The 16,396-nt window shown below is 41.8% G+C and overlaps 1 protein-coding gene across 1 annotated transcript in view; it reads left to right on the plus strand.

Annotated features, from left to right (window-relative positions):
• Positions 1-16,396, plus strand: part of LOC308129366 (zinc finger E-box-binding homeobox 2) — a gene marked incomplete at its 5' end in the record, with an annotated part of 30,791 nt that extends 14,395 nt beyond the window's left edge. Inside the window, 7 exons of the mRNA XM_080495306.1 lie at positions 7,077-7,361; positions 9,030-9,239; positions 10,664-10,857; positions 11,029-11,140; positions 11,375-12,882; positions 13,040-13,223; positions 14,142-16,396. Of these exons, the coding sequence (XP_080351432.1) occupies positions 7,077-7,361; positions 9,030-9,239; positions 10,664-10,857; positions 11,029-11,140; positions 11,375-12,882; positions 13,040-13,223; positions 14,142-14,794 (3,146 nt within the window). The 3' untranslated portion in view covers positions 14,795-16,396. The remainder of the gene's footprint in view (positions 1-7,076; positions 7,362-9,029; positions 9,240-10,663; positions 10,858-11,028; positions 11,141-11,374; positions 12,883-13,039; positions 13,224-14,141) is intronic.

Raw genomic sequence — 16,396 nt, forward strand, 5'->3', positions numbered from 1 at the left:
ATTGCTGCTTTAATTTGTTCAGTTGGTGTACTCACATCAGAGCTGGTTTCCACTCAGCATGTGTGGCTGTGTTTCTGCTGCAGTGATGTGGCTTATAGAGAGAGAATAACAGATCAGTAACGTTGATATCAATCTATTTTCAAAGTCCTTCCAGAGCAGCCACACACATAACGACACACAGCGTCTTGCAGTCGTTGTCTTCTGGGGCCTATACTTTGATTTGCTGAGCATCCTCTGAAATCGTACTGGGAGCTCATGTGTGAATAATGAAACTAACACCAGCGCAGACACACTAAGAACAAAACTTGTTGACAAATCAACTTTGTGAGTATCAGTGAATGTCGCTGTGGCTTTGAAGCTAATAAAATGCCAAAAGCGATTCTGTTCTTTTTTTTTTTTGCTTTTTTGTCACAAGGGCCCTAATTGAGCAGAATCATTAAAAGTTGCACCGAACAAAGGCAAAATAGTTTCAATACGGCGTACTTACCAACATAACAAACAGCAAAGTACACTGAAGCTTCAGTTTGTGGGCCCCTCTGTCTTAATCAATATGGGGAAATTAGCTTTCTGTTTACTTCTCTGGCTGATTGCTGTGCGCTCCTCGGTGTCTTTCAGAGTGCACATGTTGCCCCCATGGCTGCACATTCTGTGGCCGGGGTTTAAATACTCTGACAGGGTGGTGTCTCCTAATGAGCGGGACATCTGAAGGCACGGAGCCGTGACTTTTGCTGCTGTGGCATTGCATTGGGCTCCCATTTCTCTGTATCTCTGAGTGAAGCTCTGATTCTGTTGGAGCTCTGCGCAGAAACACACACATGTACACATGATCTTATTGCTGTGTATTTCTTTTGCTTTGATCATGTTGTGGACCTCTGCTGCAACAAGCTGCTCTTGCTCCCTGTTTTTGCCCACAAGTCACGTTTGTTTGTTTTTCAATGTTTCTCTATACCCATGTGTGTGTGTGTGTGTGTGTGTGTGTGTGTGTGTGTGTGTGTGTGTGTGTGTGTGTGTGTGTGTGTGTGTGTGTGTGTGTGTGTGGGTGTGTGTGTGCACGTTGGGGGAATTTCCCTCCATAACGTGTCTTTCACAGTTGGAGAATTCGTGCCACGGACACTGTTGTTTTCTGACTGCGTTTCTTAACAAATTCCTCACTCCCCTGCCTGTCCTCACGCCTCTCCCTCCTTTCTTATTTTCTTTTAGCGCAGTTCATGCTCTGCAGTGTTCCTTCATGTACCATTGTTACCTCCTTTCTGCAACACACACCACGGAGCCGTGTGCCAAACACACTGCAATTGAGAAGAAGAGAAAGGATCCCTTGCAGTACCACATGTAGCATCTCTTCAAAGTGCATCGCTTCTTACTAGAAGTCCTTTACAAACACACACAAAAAAATAAAAATACTAAAATTAAAAAAAGGAAAATTCTGGCTCTTTGCCATCTGAGGAAGAACGGCAATCAATTGAACTAAACTTAAACTTTCATATCAATGTGTTTGCGGGTATTTTCACCATCATTAGACAAGAATGCTTGCACTTCCTCCTCAACGGCCACAGAAATGCAGTAAAAGTGCAGCACAGCATTACATCGCCACCATTCCTATTGGTTAACATGTAATTTAAAGCATTTAATCCTCAATTTGCTGTCACCCTTTGTGATATAATCCATAAAACATTTGGAAAAACTGAAATTAGGAGTTGTATTCCAAAATGAGGGAACTGCTTTGAGGAAAATTCAGTGCCCCATTTCCAGTTGAGAAAATAAAACATGGTCCAATGGCAAAAAAAAAAAGAAGAAAAAAAAGAAAGAAATCTATATATATTACTTTTCACATTGACCAGTTAATTTTCCACAAATACGTATTATTCTCAAGATAAAAGCAACGAAACCAGAGCAGGTTCCAAGTCCTGAAATCATTTCCTTGAGAGACACAGAGAGAGAGTTGAAGATGAGCGAGATCAGGTGGGAGGTGTTTGTTCTTGTTTGCGGTCCTTCGCCTGACTCATTGTACAAAATGTCAGGCAGCAGGTTTCTGTCAGGTTTTTTTTTATACAATTGGCATCATTTATTTCAGCAGCACATTTAAAGATATGAGCTCGCTGTCGACGCAACTCTGAACTGGTGAACATGGATCTCCCTCGTCTCTGACCTGCTCTCATAGGTACTGTAAATCCAGGTTACACACGTTTTTCTGCTCGTGTTTACTTTAGTATGTCCATGACCCTCTTGTGGTACTTTATTGAGTTAAAACCAGCAAATCATGAGTGTCTTCTAACACCCGTGAAACCGCCTCAATCTAAGCTCCATGTATTGGTTTTTATTACATGCTAAATATGTTGACATGATTGTCTTTTAAAAACAGAAATACATGTTTAAGAGCTCATTCACAACGTTTTTTAAAAGGTATGAGTCTGTGTCTTCAGGTTGACTGAACATCTTCTTTATGACAGTTTTATTGTCTACATGTACCAGTACTAAATGCATCAGATATCCCTGCAATGTTCCTGTGTCATATTACACTTATGTGCAGTTGCTAAATGCATTGTTTAGCATTTATTCATAATTTGTTTGATCAAAAAAAGAAAAGGTGTCCGTGGAAAAAATGGTTGCTTCTCAAACAGAATTGTATTGAAGTATGTCTTGGTGATTTTAATAATATGCATGTTGTAAATGTAAAAGCACAAATCAAACTCCAGAGTGCCACTCTAGCTTTATGCAAGGACCACATGAAGTGCAATTTAGCCTATAGTGGACCAGTCCAGTAAAATTAGCATAATAATGTAGAAAATCTACAAAAACACAAAATGTTGAATGTTTTCCCTTTTGTTTTTTATGCAAAGAATTTGTGACTACTTCAAAATTTAATTTAATATTTTTTACAGAACCAGAAAAACTTTAATGGAAAATGAATAGAAATTTTACATTATGCCATTTAAACAAAGGCCTCCTGGTAATGCAACAAACAACTTTCACCTTTTTAACGATTTAAACTTTAGTTCTCTTTGTAATTTTTGTACAAGGCTTCATCTTGCAGGCTGGATTTGACCCTCTTGTGGGCTTCTGTTTGCCTGCGGGCCACATGTTTGACACCCCTGATCTACATACAGTAGATATATGATAGTCTAGGTGTGAGTCGCTTCAACTCCAATCTCACTTTTTGTGGTCAAGGAGGTATTTCAATACAACCACTGGAAGGAAGGTCAATGAACCCCATTTCAAATGTAATCATTTCTCAAACATTGTAAAAAACATTTTTTTTTAAAAGTTGAAACTATTAAAAGCATGCATTTTGAATGAATAACCCTAATTCATAGCCACTCAGCTTTTTATGTTAAGTTTGTTCCTCCAATTCTCATAATTTGTGAAAATGTTCCAATTTGACACTTTCGTATATAATCTGATGTTTTTGTGGCTCTGATCTTGATGTACCTATATCAAAAATGAATTAAAATACATAGAAAATATCGTAGTGTTAATAAAGCAAATATATGCTATATTTGTTTTATTTTTTAAGTATTATTTGGAGAAAGGTAAAAGTATCTTCAATTATTGCTATTGCTTGATGTGCACTGCCTGAAAAAAGGAAGCCCCCAGCTTGTTAAATATCACTAACAGTATGATATCATTATCCCGGCTTTGTTGTAACGGCCTTAAATTGTAAAAAATCACCAGGACGGGAACTGTAACACAGCGTGGTAAATTGGGCCTGGCCTTGTTTGCTGCCTTTTAAAACCAAAAGAAACAAACAAGTTAATTTCAAGGTAATTATTGCATGCTTACCATTTAGCCACATAATTACTGAGCCAATACCAGATCACATGTGTGCATCATAAAATAAACTGCAGTTTAGCGTGTTGCTGTACAGTAAGTAGATGCCCCCGGGTACGTAAACAGAGTCGACGGAGACGAGCACTGAAGCGACGCCTGCCCCGCTGTGAGCTGGAGCACGAGAGATGTTAAGGGTGTGTTTTTGTCTTGGTTGTGTGTGTTTGTCAACAAGATTGTGTAAACTGTTCTGGTCCTGCTCGTTCCCATACTTTGGAACTGACTCAACAGTGGAAATAACAAGATAACTACTATTGGTCATCAATTTCTGCATTTCTGATGAGCATCATGAGTCATTAGACGCAGCCCACATTGGAAAAAATTTCACTTGTATTCTCAAGTTTAAATTCAGCATTCCTGGTTCCCCAAGCTTCGAGAGAGACCGAGGAAGAGAGTTGACTTGTCTCTGTTAAGTGGACTGTCAATCTTTCAGATATTCAGCCACCATCAGGCTGGGAAAGTGGCAGACGGATTAAAATAGAGCTGCTCTGTTTGATCTGAACACACTGCTGTTGTCAAAACTGTCTCAAACATGCCTCTAGACCTAGGAGAATGAGCGATCGACATCATCAAGCATGATGCAGCACAGCTTGGTTCTGTCCTCTCTGGATATGAGTCACATTATTCCCACAGACCCTCAAGTGCATGCACCAGAGCAGTGTACATTTTTCAGCTGGATCATCTCTTGTTATTTGGACTCCAGAATACCTACACCTTTCTCAAAACTCTGAATTTTTGTCCCTTTTTCAAGCCCCTCCGTACCTTTACGGTGCCTGCAGGCAATTTCAAAAATCCAGTGTGGTTTAACGATTGAGCCACAGCAGAAAAAAATAGGACCAATTTAAAGGATGCAATTGCTTTCCAAATAAATAAATCAGCAGGCCAGATAATGAAAGCCATTCCGGCCCAGTGTGCTTTAATGGCAGCACATGCAAACTCAGTGTCACTCACTGTCATGGGAGAGAAAATTAGAGCCAATTTTATGCTAATCCAGACCAGATTTTCTTTAAAAAAATAATTTTTGTCCTATCATCCCAGGAATCTCCTGCGGGGCTGCTCAGTCGACCTCAACTACCTCTCATAACTTTCCGAACTGCTTGCTGCCGTAAAGAGCATTTGATGACCAATTTCACCCCCAATAAGAGCAAGTCATTCCCGTCCCCGAGTCAGCGGAGCAGCTCTGTATGAAGCATGCGATGGGTGGCCGGCCACAGGCTGAATCACAATCTCACATGAGCGCACTTCATACAGAGGGGGTAATGGAACCGGGGCAGGATACACCACTCGCTGATACAAACAGATACTTGTGTAGGTGTTACATTTTGAAATTACCTCACATACTAATCAGAAGGATTATACACACCGACTCGCAAGTATGTTCGATGTGTGCGGCTGTGGGCTGCCCCTCCGTACCGCTGCAGCAGTGACTCTGTGAGTGTTCAGGCTGGAATGACTAAGACATAAATGAAAACATGCCAACAGCGACTTCATTGTTGTTTTGACCTTTTAATGGTTACTTATTATCTTGATCTTATCAGATTTAATGAGCTGCAACGTTTGCTTTTGGGGGTGAAAATCGAATGAAGTGCTCCCTGTGACCTGAAGAGAAAAATGTAAGGAACAAAAACTAAAGTTACACGATGACACATGCTGATACTGTATTGGGATCTCATGTAGATACTGTACTCATCATGCATGTATGTTGGCACAGTCCTGGTGGAGCTGTCTCTAATGACCTGATTCTGCTCTTAAATGGTCATTACTTACTTGGTTTGTGATTAGATATTGCTAATCAGTGAAGGGAAAACATAGCATCCTCCCCCCCCCAAAAAAAAATCTTGGGAAAAAAAGAAAGAGCCTGCAGCCTGAAATCCTAGGCATGTGTTTGTGATTGTCATTTATTGTCTTTGCCATGGGAAAAACTCATGCACCCTTGCGGTGTAGCTTCAGTCTGGGCACACGGGAAACGTTTTAAAATCACAATATGTTATGTATTTTTCTTTTTACTGTTGCACCACATTCCTTTCTATTTGTCTTTGCACAAGCGATACACCATACAGAAAATGTACTGCGAAAAATGGGTTCCAGCAGTTGCACAAAATGTGTTTGTTTCAGCTTTATATGCTTCAAGAAAACGTACATTTGTATTCATGTAATAAATGAACACGTTCAAAGATTTAAATCAGTTGTTAATGAAACAAAAACGCCATCTTATGCTTTTTAATTTTCTGAAACTACTTTTGAAATAGCCACATTAGTTTTAGGCAAAGTGAGAGTAAAAGTATTCTTTTTGGACATTGATCAGCAATTACATTTCCTTGTATTGATTGGAATCCCCACAACAAACCCCGCAAAGCCTTTAGAAATATCTCATGATAAGAAACACATTGTACGGCTTCACTGGAAGACAATATAATTCCTTGCACTTACAGAGCAGCAGCACAGAAATACTAAATGTCAAACAGCCAAAGTAACATAGTTAATGTGGTGATTTCTGACCTTGACAAGAACAAATTGTGACTCCAAGTAGTTCATCCCGTCTGCTACACGCAGACATAACACATTTTTAATGATTTTATTTGAAAAGACTGAATTGTTTTTCTTCTTATCATCATTTTTGGCTTCATGAAATCTTATTTATTGCCTACTATTTGTAGATTTGGATGCTTTGGATGGGTTGTAAGACTCTAAGAAGTTATTTTGTCAACATTTAAAACAGCTTAGCATTTTAATTTTGGTTGTTTTAATTAGAATGTTTGATGGCTGTTTTTAATTATGACCTATAGAAACTAAAGGCTACACAAAATTGCTTATAAGTGAAAAATTATATTGACTGAAGTGAGTTAATCAATGTACTTGAAACAGTTTAAAAGTCTCTTTTTTAATTTTCTTGCTGTGTTTTGCCTAATTTAATTTCAGTTCCTTGTTTTTTGGGTTTTTTTTTTTATGGTGTCACATTGTTTGTGGTTTGGTTACAATCTTTAGTGCACCTCAGCGAATGCCATCTGAAATCTTAAGAAACACATGTCAATGGGCCCTGAGCCGTGGTTCAAAATGTATTTATTGACTTTGACACCCCAAAAAATATTAAATGTATCATTTTAAACATAGATGAAAGACAGATGTTGGTAATATTTGGCTTTCGTCTGAAAATAAAACATAGGATTTCTAAGTCATAATGAGAATTTTGTGCGCTGGATTCCTCTCACATCGACTGCTGGCTTCAACTCCTGTCTTTTCCTTTCCTCTCACAGTGGATGCTGAGCAAGTGAACTCACTGGGCTCTGAAGGGGAGGATGAGGTGGGCTTGTGGAGCCTGGAGCCCCAGGACTGCCAGGAGAGCCTGGACAAGACGAGCGTGACGCTCAGCGAGGGGACGGACGAACCTGGCAGCCCCCCTCAGGCCGGGCGGCCCCTCAGCATCAGCCCCGGCAGCAGGAACTGCTGGGGCCAGGTGGAGTCAGGCCCAAAGGCCGAGGGAGACGCCACCTACGCATCCACTGACTGCAAGGGAGAGCCGGAGCCGGCGAGGATGTACTGTGAGTCATTTTCGGAATTACTCCAGAGAACAAAGGCTCAGCTGAGACAATCGAAAAGCAATGTGTATATAAAATGAAATATGTTTATTTTGGGCGTCTGTGTGTGACACTTCTGTGTGTGTAAACAAGTTTGTAGTGTTTTTTTCTGACGCAAGACAAAGCCAGTCTCATGATTCCTCCCTGAGCCCTCTAGATACACCTTCATATCAGCTCCTTGTGAAACCGTGCCTTCCCTACAAGCTGTTCCCCCTTTTTTTTCACTCTTCTCTTTGAAAAGGGTGCCTTCTGAAAGCATGACAAAAGAACTCATCCCACACAATGTCACAATATTTCCACGCATCAAAGAGGTGACGTTACGGTACTGAAATCAGCGCTGCACGACGTGAGGCTTTCCCTTTTATTTAGGAGAGATCAAAGGCTCACGCGGCTTGCCTACTAACAATCACTTAGCTCCCTCGCCTCGTGTGATTTGGCCGTGCCTGATGAAGGCAAAGCTGAGTTTTTACAACGCTCAACCACACGGGCTCTTCACTACACCACATAAAGAAACAGCTCAAAATATGCCAACATCTGCAAACATTTGAAAAAATCTTCCTCAAAGTCGCTGTAAGCAACCCTGATTGGCTTGAATTGTGATAGGAGGCGCCCACTCCTCTTCATGTACATTTGTGGCTTTGCCTCTCTGTCTGCCTGTCACTGCCGCCGAAGGACACAAACGAGGAAGAATTCCTCAATCTGGTTTCATATCGGGCCCACTAATCCTCTGAATTCACTTTTTTTTTTTTTTTTTTTTAATCCGTCAGTCTTTATGTAAACAATTTAGACCCATTAGATTTAGTTGAATAGTCTCACCTTACAGTTTCAAACCACACTGCACACACATACGCATGCACACACGGACACACACACACACACACACACACACACACACACACACACACACACACACACACACACACACACACACACACACACACACACACACACACACACACACACACACGCCTTTTTGATGCAAACAGCAACAAAAAGTTTCTATACATATATGCAGTAAAAAGTATTGGTTTGATTCCTGAGCAGCAGATCAAAAAAAGAAGAAAAAGACAAGTGTATCAAAAGTAATGGCTCCTCAGCCACCAGAACTTTGTCAATGAGATGATCAGAGAAACAGTGTGATTGATTATAGCCCGAAGGATACTCTGGGAAAAGCTGCCGCTCTATTACTTTCAATACACTGACGCCATCATCAAACTCAAATATCAACCTCAGTTTGGAAAAATTCTAAAGTTCACTTCCAGACTTATGACTCCACGGTTCAGGATGTTGCTGATGTCTTAACTGGATCGTCTAGTTTTTCACATGCAACAATTTATGACTTTAGAGAACAAATTCAACTTTTCATTTAATCGGTTCAATAATTAAGTTAAATTAAGGAGGCATAACTTTTTGACAACCCTTCTTTCTTCACATCAGGAAGTAGAGCAAACAGCACTAACATGTATTGTGCATCTTGAATGAATTCAATGAAAATGACTTCATGTGAAAAAAGCCCAGCGCATTTGTGGCAATATTGGTACCATTTGTATGCAAATGTAACTTTTGACACTCTTGCCTGCAGTTCCATTCACCTGCAAATTGTTCATTTGTATTTGTCTGCCTGTCCTTCAGGTAAGAACTCAGACTCCCAGAATGCCTTTGACGACCTTGCCCACTATGAAATCCTGGCCCAGCTGAGAAAAGCCTCGACCTCGGTGGATCTCCTAGATCACCTGAACCATAATGGCTCTTCGGCTTCGCACCGCCCGGACAGCCGGAGGGAGGAGCTGCCTCCCGCCATCTGGTCACCCGGCGCGCAGCACTGCTCACCTGAAGGAGCAGGTAGGCTCATGTGCAACCTGGGAAATCAACAAATCTGGGTGATCATTTTTAGCTGCACGGCGGTAAAAAAACCCAACCCAAAACACACAGGTGAAGACATTCAGTGTATCAGGTCGGTTATGCTAATGAACAGTAATTGACAAAAAAAAATACATCATTTCTATGAGCATACAGTGAGGTAGAGCTTAGAACTCTTGCCCTGCAAAGAGAATATCCTCTTTCTCTGTGAAGTCATGGATTTTCTTTGGATACTCTGGTTTCCTCCCACAGTCCAAAAACAGGCACTTTTGGTTCACTGCTGTTTCTAAAACTGCCCATAAGTGTCAATGCAAGTGTGTGAGGTTGTGTGTACTTCGTTTTTCTTGTTTTCTTTTCACTCACTATATCGTCTATAATGGTGCTGTTACAGCATTTAAATTTCCCCCATGTGGGATAAAACAAGTTGATTCTATCTTATCAAACATTTCAGGCTGCCAATTCAATGAGCAGTTCCAGACAAATCTGTTCTTTACTTTTTTTTTTATACATTTTTAATATTAAATAATTCAAGTATATAAGAATGTTATATGTCACAGTTTGTCAATGCAAACATATATTTTACATTTATTTGTCAGCTGGAGACAATACAGGTAATGTCTAGCATTTTGGAGCATGTATGATCATACATTTGTTGTGTATTCACATCGAAACATTATTGTCAAATTCCAGCTACTCACATTTCAGTATATGGACTACACATTAAAACCTGTGTGAAAGTAGTTTATGTATGATACAGTTTGTCATGGTTATATATAAACTGGTTGTTAGTGAGACACAAGTGTTCTTTCAACATGTATTGTGGCCCTGTACAGTTTACTTCTCAGTGATTGAATACTCCTGATTCAACATGTTATTGTTGTTTTATTGTTGTTTTATTGTCCCTCAATAATAACGTTCATTGCTATGTATTGCTCTTTAATAAGGTTATGGATTGGAAAGGTGTCCTTGCAGTTTAATGTCAGTATTATCTGGTTCACTTTCAGCCATGCGACGAATAGTTCTCGGTCTTCAGCTTCATTTAGTCATGTTCGTTATGTCTTTGATGTTGTTTTTTGTTGTTTTCTATTTGTTGTGGATGTAATACACTACTTGATAAACATAACAAACTTTGTTTTGGGAGGTATTATGAGATCCATCAGAAATCACACCAAATTCAAATTGAAATGCATGCTCAACTTGTGTTGAGTATGTAAATAAACGCTCACAAAAAGTATTGATATTTATATGGAAAATGTACAAATTTGTGAAAACTCCCCTCAAAGTATTTGTACATCATTTTCCACTGTTGCGGCCATAAACAGTATGTTTTAGCTGGGATGATACATTGCATGAAAATATAAAAATGTAAACGCTCGTATAAAATGTCACCTCTGTCTGGATTCCAGATGCAGGCCGGACCCAGCAGGCCTGTCCATTTTGCCACAGGCTGTATCAGCGAGGAGCTGCATTGAGGGACCATGTCAAATACTGTCAGGACAGGGAGGGGGGACACATGATCTGTCCACTCTGTGGATACACTGCCACCCTTAGGTCGCATATGGAGCGGCACCTTGCACTTCACAACCAAGCACAAGACAAGGTGAGGTGAAAGAAACACCATATACACTCACACGCACACACACACACAGTATATATATATATATATATATATATATATATATATCTTGAATGAGCTTGACACTCATACCTTTACAAACCCTGAAAATATTGTAATATAAAAAAAAATGATAACAATGTCCTGTTGTTCTAGAGTGCCATGACTTTGGACCAAGGCCTGGAGACGAGGAAGTTCAAATGTCTGCAATGTGGGAAGGCATTCAAGTACAAACACCATCTCAAAGAGCATCTGCGCATCCACAGTGGTAAAAGAAAACACCAAAACAGTCGTACTAACCCATCAATTTGCTTTTGTTTTCTCTGCATCACTAACCCTTACTTATTACACTAATTACACGCTTTGAAATTGTACCCAAATCAATGTGTTGACAGAAAACAACTTAAAGTAGTTCACAAGTCGACCAGAATGTCATGTGTAAAGACACTCCCACACTGAGCGCTTCTTTGATTAATGCCCCCGCCTGTGTCTCATCCTTCAGGTGAGAAACCTTACGAGTGCTCCAACTGCAAGAAGCGTTTCTCTCACTCCGGCTCCTACAGCTCCCATTTGAGCAGCAAAAAGTGCCTCAGTGGTGGAGGGCAGGGAGGGGGAAACACAGGAGGAGCCAGCGGGGCATTTAACGGACACAGCCAAAGCTCCTACCACCACTCATTTCCAACATCGCCCTCTGCTGGCGGGGGTAGAACCGGGAATAACAAGAGCTCCACTTTATCTCTACAAAATCAAGACAATAGCAGGTCTTTGGGTCGAATGGCGGCGGAACCTCACCAGCTTTCGCTGCAGGACCTCAATCAAAACACACCAGGCTTCCCCAGCATGGCGGACCTGTCCCGGCTGTGGGACCCCACGGCAGAGCTGTCTCTGAGGGCAAGTATGCTGAAAGGGACCTCTCTGCTGCCTTATCTCCACTCTGGGACCAAATTTGAGCAGATGCTGCAAGAGATGCTACACAGAGATGTAAAGACAGAAGCAATGGACAGACAAGGAGGGGATTTAGATGAGACGTTGCACAATGGAGAAGGACCTGAGAAGAAGCATGACAGGAAGAGAGAGCTGGTGCGATCAGGTGAAGCTGAAAGATGCGCTCAGGGTGTGACATGTCGCTGGTGCTCGCAGGTTTTCCCCAATGTGGCCGTGCTCCTGCAGCATGAGCGATACCTCTGCAAGGTCAACAGAGAAGCCGTAGAAGTGCCTGAGGGATTTCACAGGAAAGACCACTCCTCACCACCTTTGTTCTTCCCCAGACCTGCTCTCCAGCCAGAGAGGAACAAACCAAATGAAGCAACTAATGGCCTCTCTGGGAACAAGTCCCCCTTACTCAAGCCCAGCTGGCAATCTGTACCTCAACAGCTTTTGGTAGCCATGCACTCCCCTCCACTGTCTTGCCACGATGCCTTGTCTTCACGAATGTACTGGCCAAGTCAGGAAAAAGCCAGTCCAAGTCAGCTGATGCAGCAGTCACCTGAGCTAACATCTCCACGTGGTAGAAGAAGAGTTCCCTCTTCAGGTTTCAGCTCCCCTGCCTGTCTCGACCTCTCCAGCGGTCCTCCTGAACTCAGCTCGCCCCAGAAAGAAAGCGTGGTTCTCTGCTCCTCACAGCACGAGCCTCTGGATCTCTCCATACCCAAGCAGCTCTCAGACCACGGGGGGAGGAACAAAGCTGTCAACGGATTCTCAACCAGAGGAGAGCGGAGAGAGCGCAGGACCCCGCGGCCCAGTAGACCGAGTCCAACTTCACATCTCCCACTGCACCAGCACCCAGTTTTCAGTGGACCAGGGGCTCCAGTATTTCCAGCCTCCTTATATAATGGGTTCCCCATCTTCAGCCAGCCCGGTATAGGACTTTCAGGACCGGACGGCATCACACCGATTCCATTCAGCCAGTCACCCGGCAGCCCCAGCTTTCTCTCTCCTATGGCGTACATGATGGAGGCAGACGCAGAGGCAACACTGAAGAAGATCTACCAGGAGAGACAAGGTCTGATGGTGAGTACAAACATGAACCTCAATTATATGTAGAATGCACACACAAAAAACTATGTGTGAAATATTTAAAAGCTGTAAATTACACCCCCCAAAATTTTCAAAATCCATAGAATCCTCCACATTATTTCTTATAACAAATGTCATGTTTTGCCATCAGGGTGAAGTGTTAAACCGCGGTGCTCTGGACTACCTTTCTCTGATTGACGAAGGCTTCGATGGAGAAGGAGGGCCCGGGCGAAAGAGACTGAAGAAAACAGACGAAGGCCTTTACGCTTGTGACATTTGTGAAAAAACTTTCCAGAAGAGCAGCTCTCTCCTCCGACACAAATACGAGCACACTGGTATGAAACTCACACAGACATCTGTTTAATATTTGTTCACACTAATTTTGGCTTCGTAAGGCTCCTACAGCAGTCTGAATTATGACTTCTAGATAAACTTAGTCTCGCTATGTTTATTAGCGAGCACACTGTGTGACATGGATTTTATATATTATATATATTTTCTTTAAATTGATAAAACATTATACGAAACATAATCTATGTTCATTCCTAAATTATCAAACAAGGCTAACATAAAATAGTTTTGCTGCCATTCATGTGCAGGAACAAATTTGGTCTCTGAAGTAAATTGAGAAGGTGGATTTCATCCATCGTTTTAGATTCTGCAAATTATTGATTGAGCACTGTGTCGCTTTGTTCGACATGCCCTTTTCAGCCGCATTTCTATTGATTATTAGTAGCAAGATGCGATTCCATCTTACTTTCTATCACATACTTGAATCCAGATAAATGGAATTGGACTGTGTGTTGCCACCTTAAGACAAATTGGCAACTCAAAAGGCATTGCATACTGTGACAGAGACAGAGAGGGAGTGGGGAGGCGCAGTTATCAACATTCAAACATCAACAGGGTGAGACGCATGGAGGGTGGAGCTCCCAGACACCAAAAGGGACAGCAAAAGGAAGTGCACTTGAACATGAGTCTGACAAATCAGGCTTGACCTGGAGGATACATGACTCCAAACATGTCAGGGCTTTAACTGAGTGAACGTTAACATATATAACACAGCCTCACATCAATACTGATTCAAATCCTTAATAAATTGACCTGAAAGTGGAGAAGCACGGGGCATGATGCAAGAGGGGAAATTAATCATGAAGACAGGAAACAAAATAGAATATCAGTGAACTGCATGTTGTTGTTTTTTAAATGATTTAAAAAAAAAAAAGGCTCATACATTTTTATATTGATTTCAGGTAAACGTCCCCACGAGTGTAAGATCTGCAAAAAGGCCTTCAAACACAAGCACCACCTGATTGAACACAGCCGGCTGCATTCTGGAGAGAAGCCCTACCAATGTGACAAGTGCGGCAAACGCTTCTCTCACTCGGGCTCCTACTCACAGCACATGAACCACCGCTACGCATACTGCAGCAAGGACCAGGATCCAGACCAGGATCCAGAGGAGATGCCTCTCACCCCGGGGCTGGGCAACAACCACATGGGGCGCCTCGCTGAGGATGCCCCTCTGTCTCTGGATGAGACCCAAACTCCCCGCTCATTCCTGAGTGATTCCAGCTTGGATGGAGGTCCGTATGCCCTCAAAGAAGAGGAGGAAGAGGAGGAGGAGGAGGAGGAGGAAGAGGAGACGAGAGCTGTCGGAGGCCATGTGGAGGCAGCACGTAGGGGTTTGTCACAGGCAGCAGAGGAGCTGGGAGGAAGCCCTGTCCAAGAATCACCTACAGGGGAGAATGGAGTGCAAAGTGAGAGAAATGATTATGATGTGGGAAACCATATGGACATTACCGAGAGCCACATCTGGAAGCAAGACACTGTGCAGCAGAATGGAGACTTGGATAAATGTGAACTGAACTTGGATACAACAGAGTTACCCAGAATAAAAACTTAGGGGAACTGTCACAAGCTATCAGGAAGCCTATTTTGTAAATAATAAAACTTTTTGATAATGTTTTTTTTTTTGGTTTTTTTTTTACACGTATGTAACAGCTTTTTTAAAACTATCTCACAACATGAAAAATGCACAGAAATACCAAAGGAGTCACAGCCTTAAAGTGGATTAAGCCATATGAACAAAATATATGTGACAATGCAAATTACAGCAATTTATCATGATTTATTGTTGCTGTTTTGTTTGTTTGATGTGTTCCAGGACAAAACTGGGCTGCCTGATCTGAGGTCTTATCACATATCCAGATGTGACATTTTAGAAACTCCCTATTTTACACGCTTGCTGCTTCTGCCTGTTGCACAACACAGTTTTTTTCTTTGTCCAGGATTTTGATATTGTTCCTAAATTTCTTTTGTGACATTTCACACCAGTGAATGTGTTGAAAAAGCCAGCCCAGTAAAACACGTTTCTGCAAAGGAAAACTGTTTTAGTGCCTTGACATGCAGCCATGTCAACCGAGTCACCTGATGCCTCATCAATATATTTATTCCTCCTAATAGGTGCAAAAAAACTATTTAAAAACCTTATACCGCTGTATTATCTTAAACAGCGATAACGTTTCTCGCTAAAAATGCACATGCAGCTGTCTCTTTTCTCCAAAAGCCACAAGAATATATTGCAGGACTTTTGTCATTTATGCTGTGAAATCATAAGGTACAACCAACTCGTCTCTTCAGGTCAACTGTGGTGCTTTAATTATTCAGCAGTGTTTTTTAATCTCAGAGGGAGTACAAGGAAGGTGAATATTTATTTTTCAGTCGAACAAGCAGTGGACTGCACCTTTTTAATTGTACAGTACGCCTTGCAAAAAGGGACAGTCATTTCTTCACATTTGAAAAGGGTGGTGAAAGGGCGAAATGATGAATTCGGTCTTATGGGAGGGGGAGGCTTATATTTCCCACCAAGGGGAGCAAATACAGTTTGCACTCATCTCGTGCGTCTGCGTAAAAAATGCTTGATTTCATTTAATGCACAAAGCATTTCTCGTAATGATTTACATGTGCTCGGGCCTATTTTCACACCCCCGGAATAATAATAATAGATCGCACACTTGTCTGTTGAGGTGTGACGAGAAGGGTCAGGACTCAGGGCTCGCGACAGTTATGAACTTCCTCTTTCTGACTGCAGTGTAGTCAACGTGAAAAGTGCTTCAGATGTACTCAGACACTGTGAGGAGCGCGACAAAGCCTTGGTGGGATGAGATAAGACGGTTGTGTGTGAGGTGTGACTGAGCTTGCAACATTCTTGCATACCGGGCGCCAAAGTCATGATGTGTGTGTGTGTGTGTGTGTGTGTGTGTGTGTGTGTGTGTGTGTGTGTGTGTGTGTGTGTGTGTGTGTATGTGTGTGTGCGTGCGTGTGTGTGCTTATCACCAAAAACGTGTATATGTGACACCCTAACTGCCATCCTACTCTTGCTTAGTGTCTTACCTGATAACTTTGACCAAATAGTAACAGCATTTTATTTGTTTGTTTCTTAACTTTCACTCAACATCTGCACACTTTTTTTTATTCTAATTGCTGTTTTTAAAAATGTGCTCAT

The sequence above is a fragment of the Blennius ocellaris genome (genome assembly GCF_963422515.1).
Source record: "Blennius ocellaris genome assembly, chromosome: 4".
NCBI classification, from domain to species: Eukaryota; Metazoa; Chordata; class Actinopteri; order Blenniiformes; family Blenniidae; genus Blennius; species Blennius ocellaris.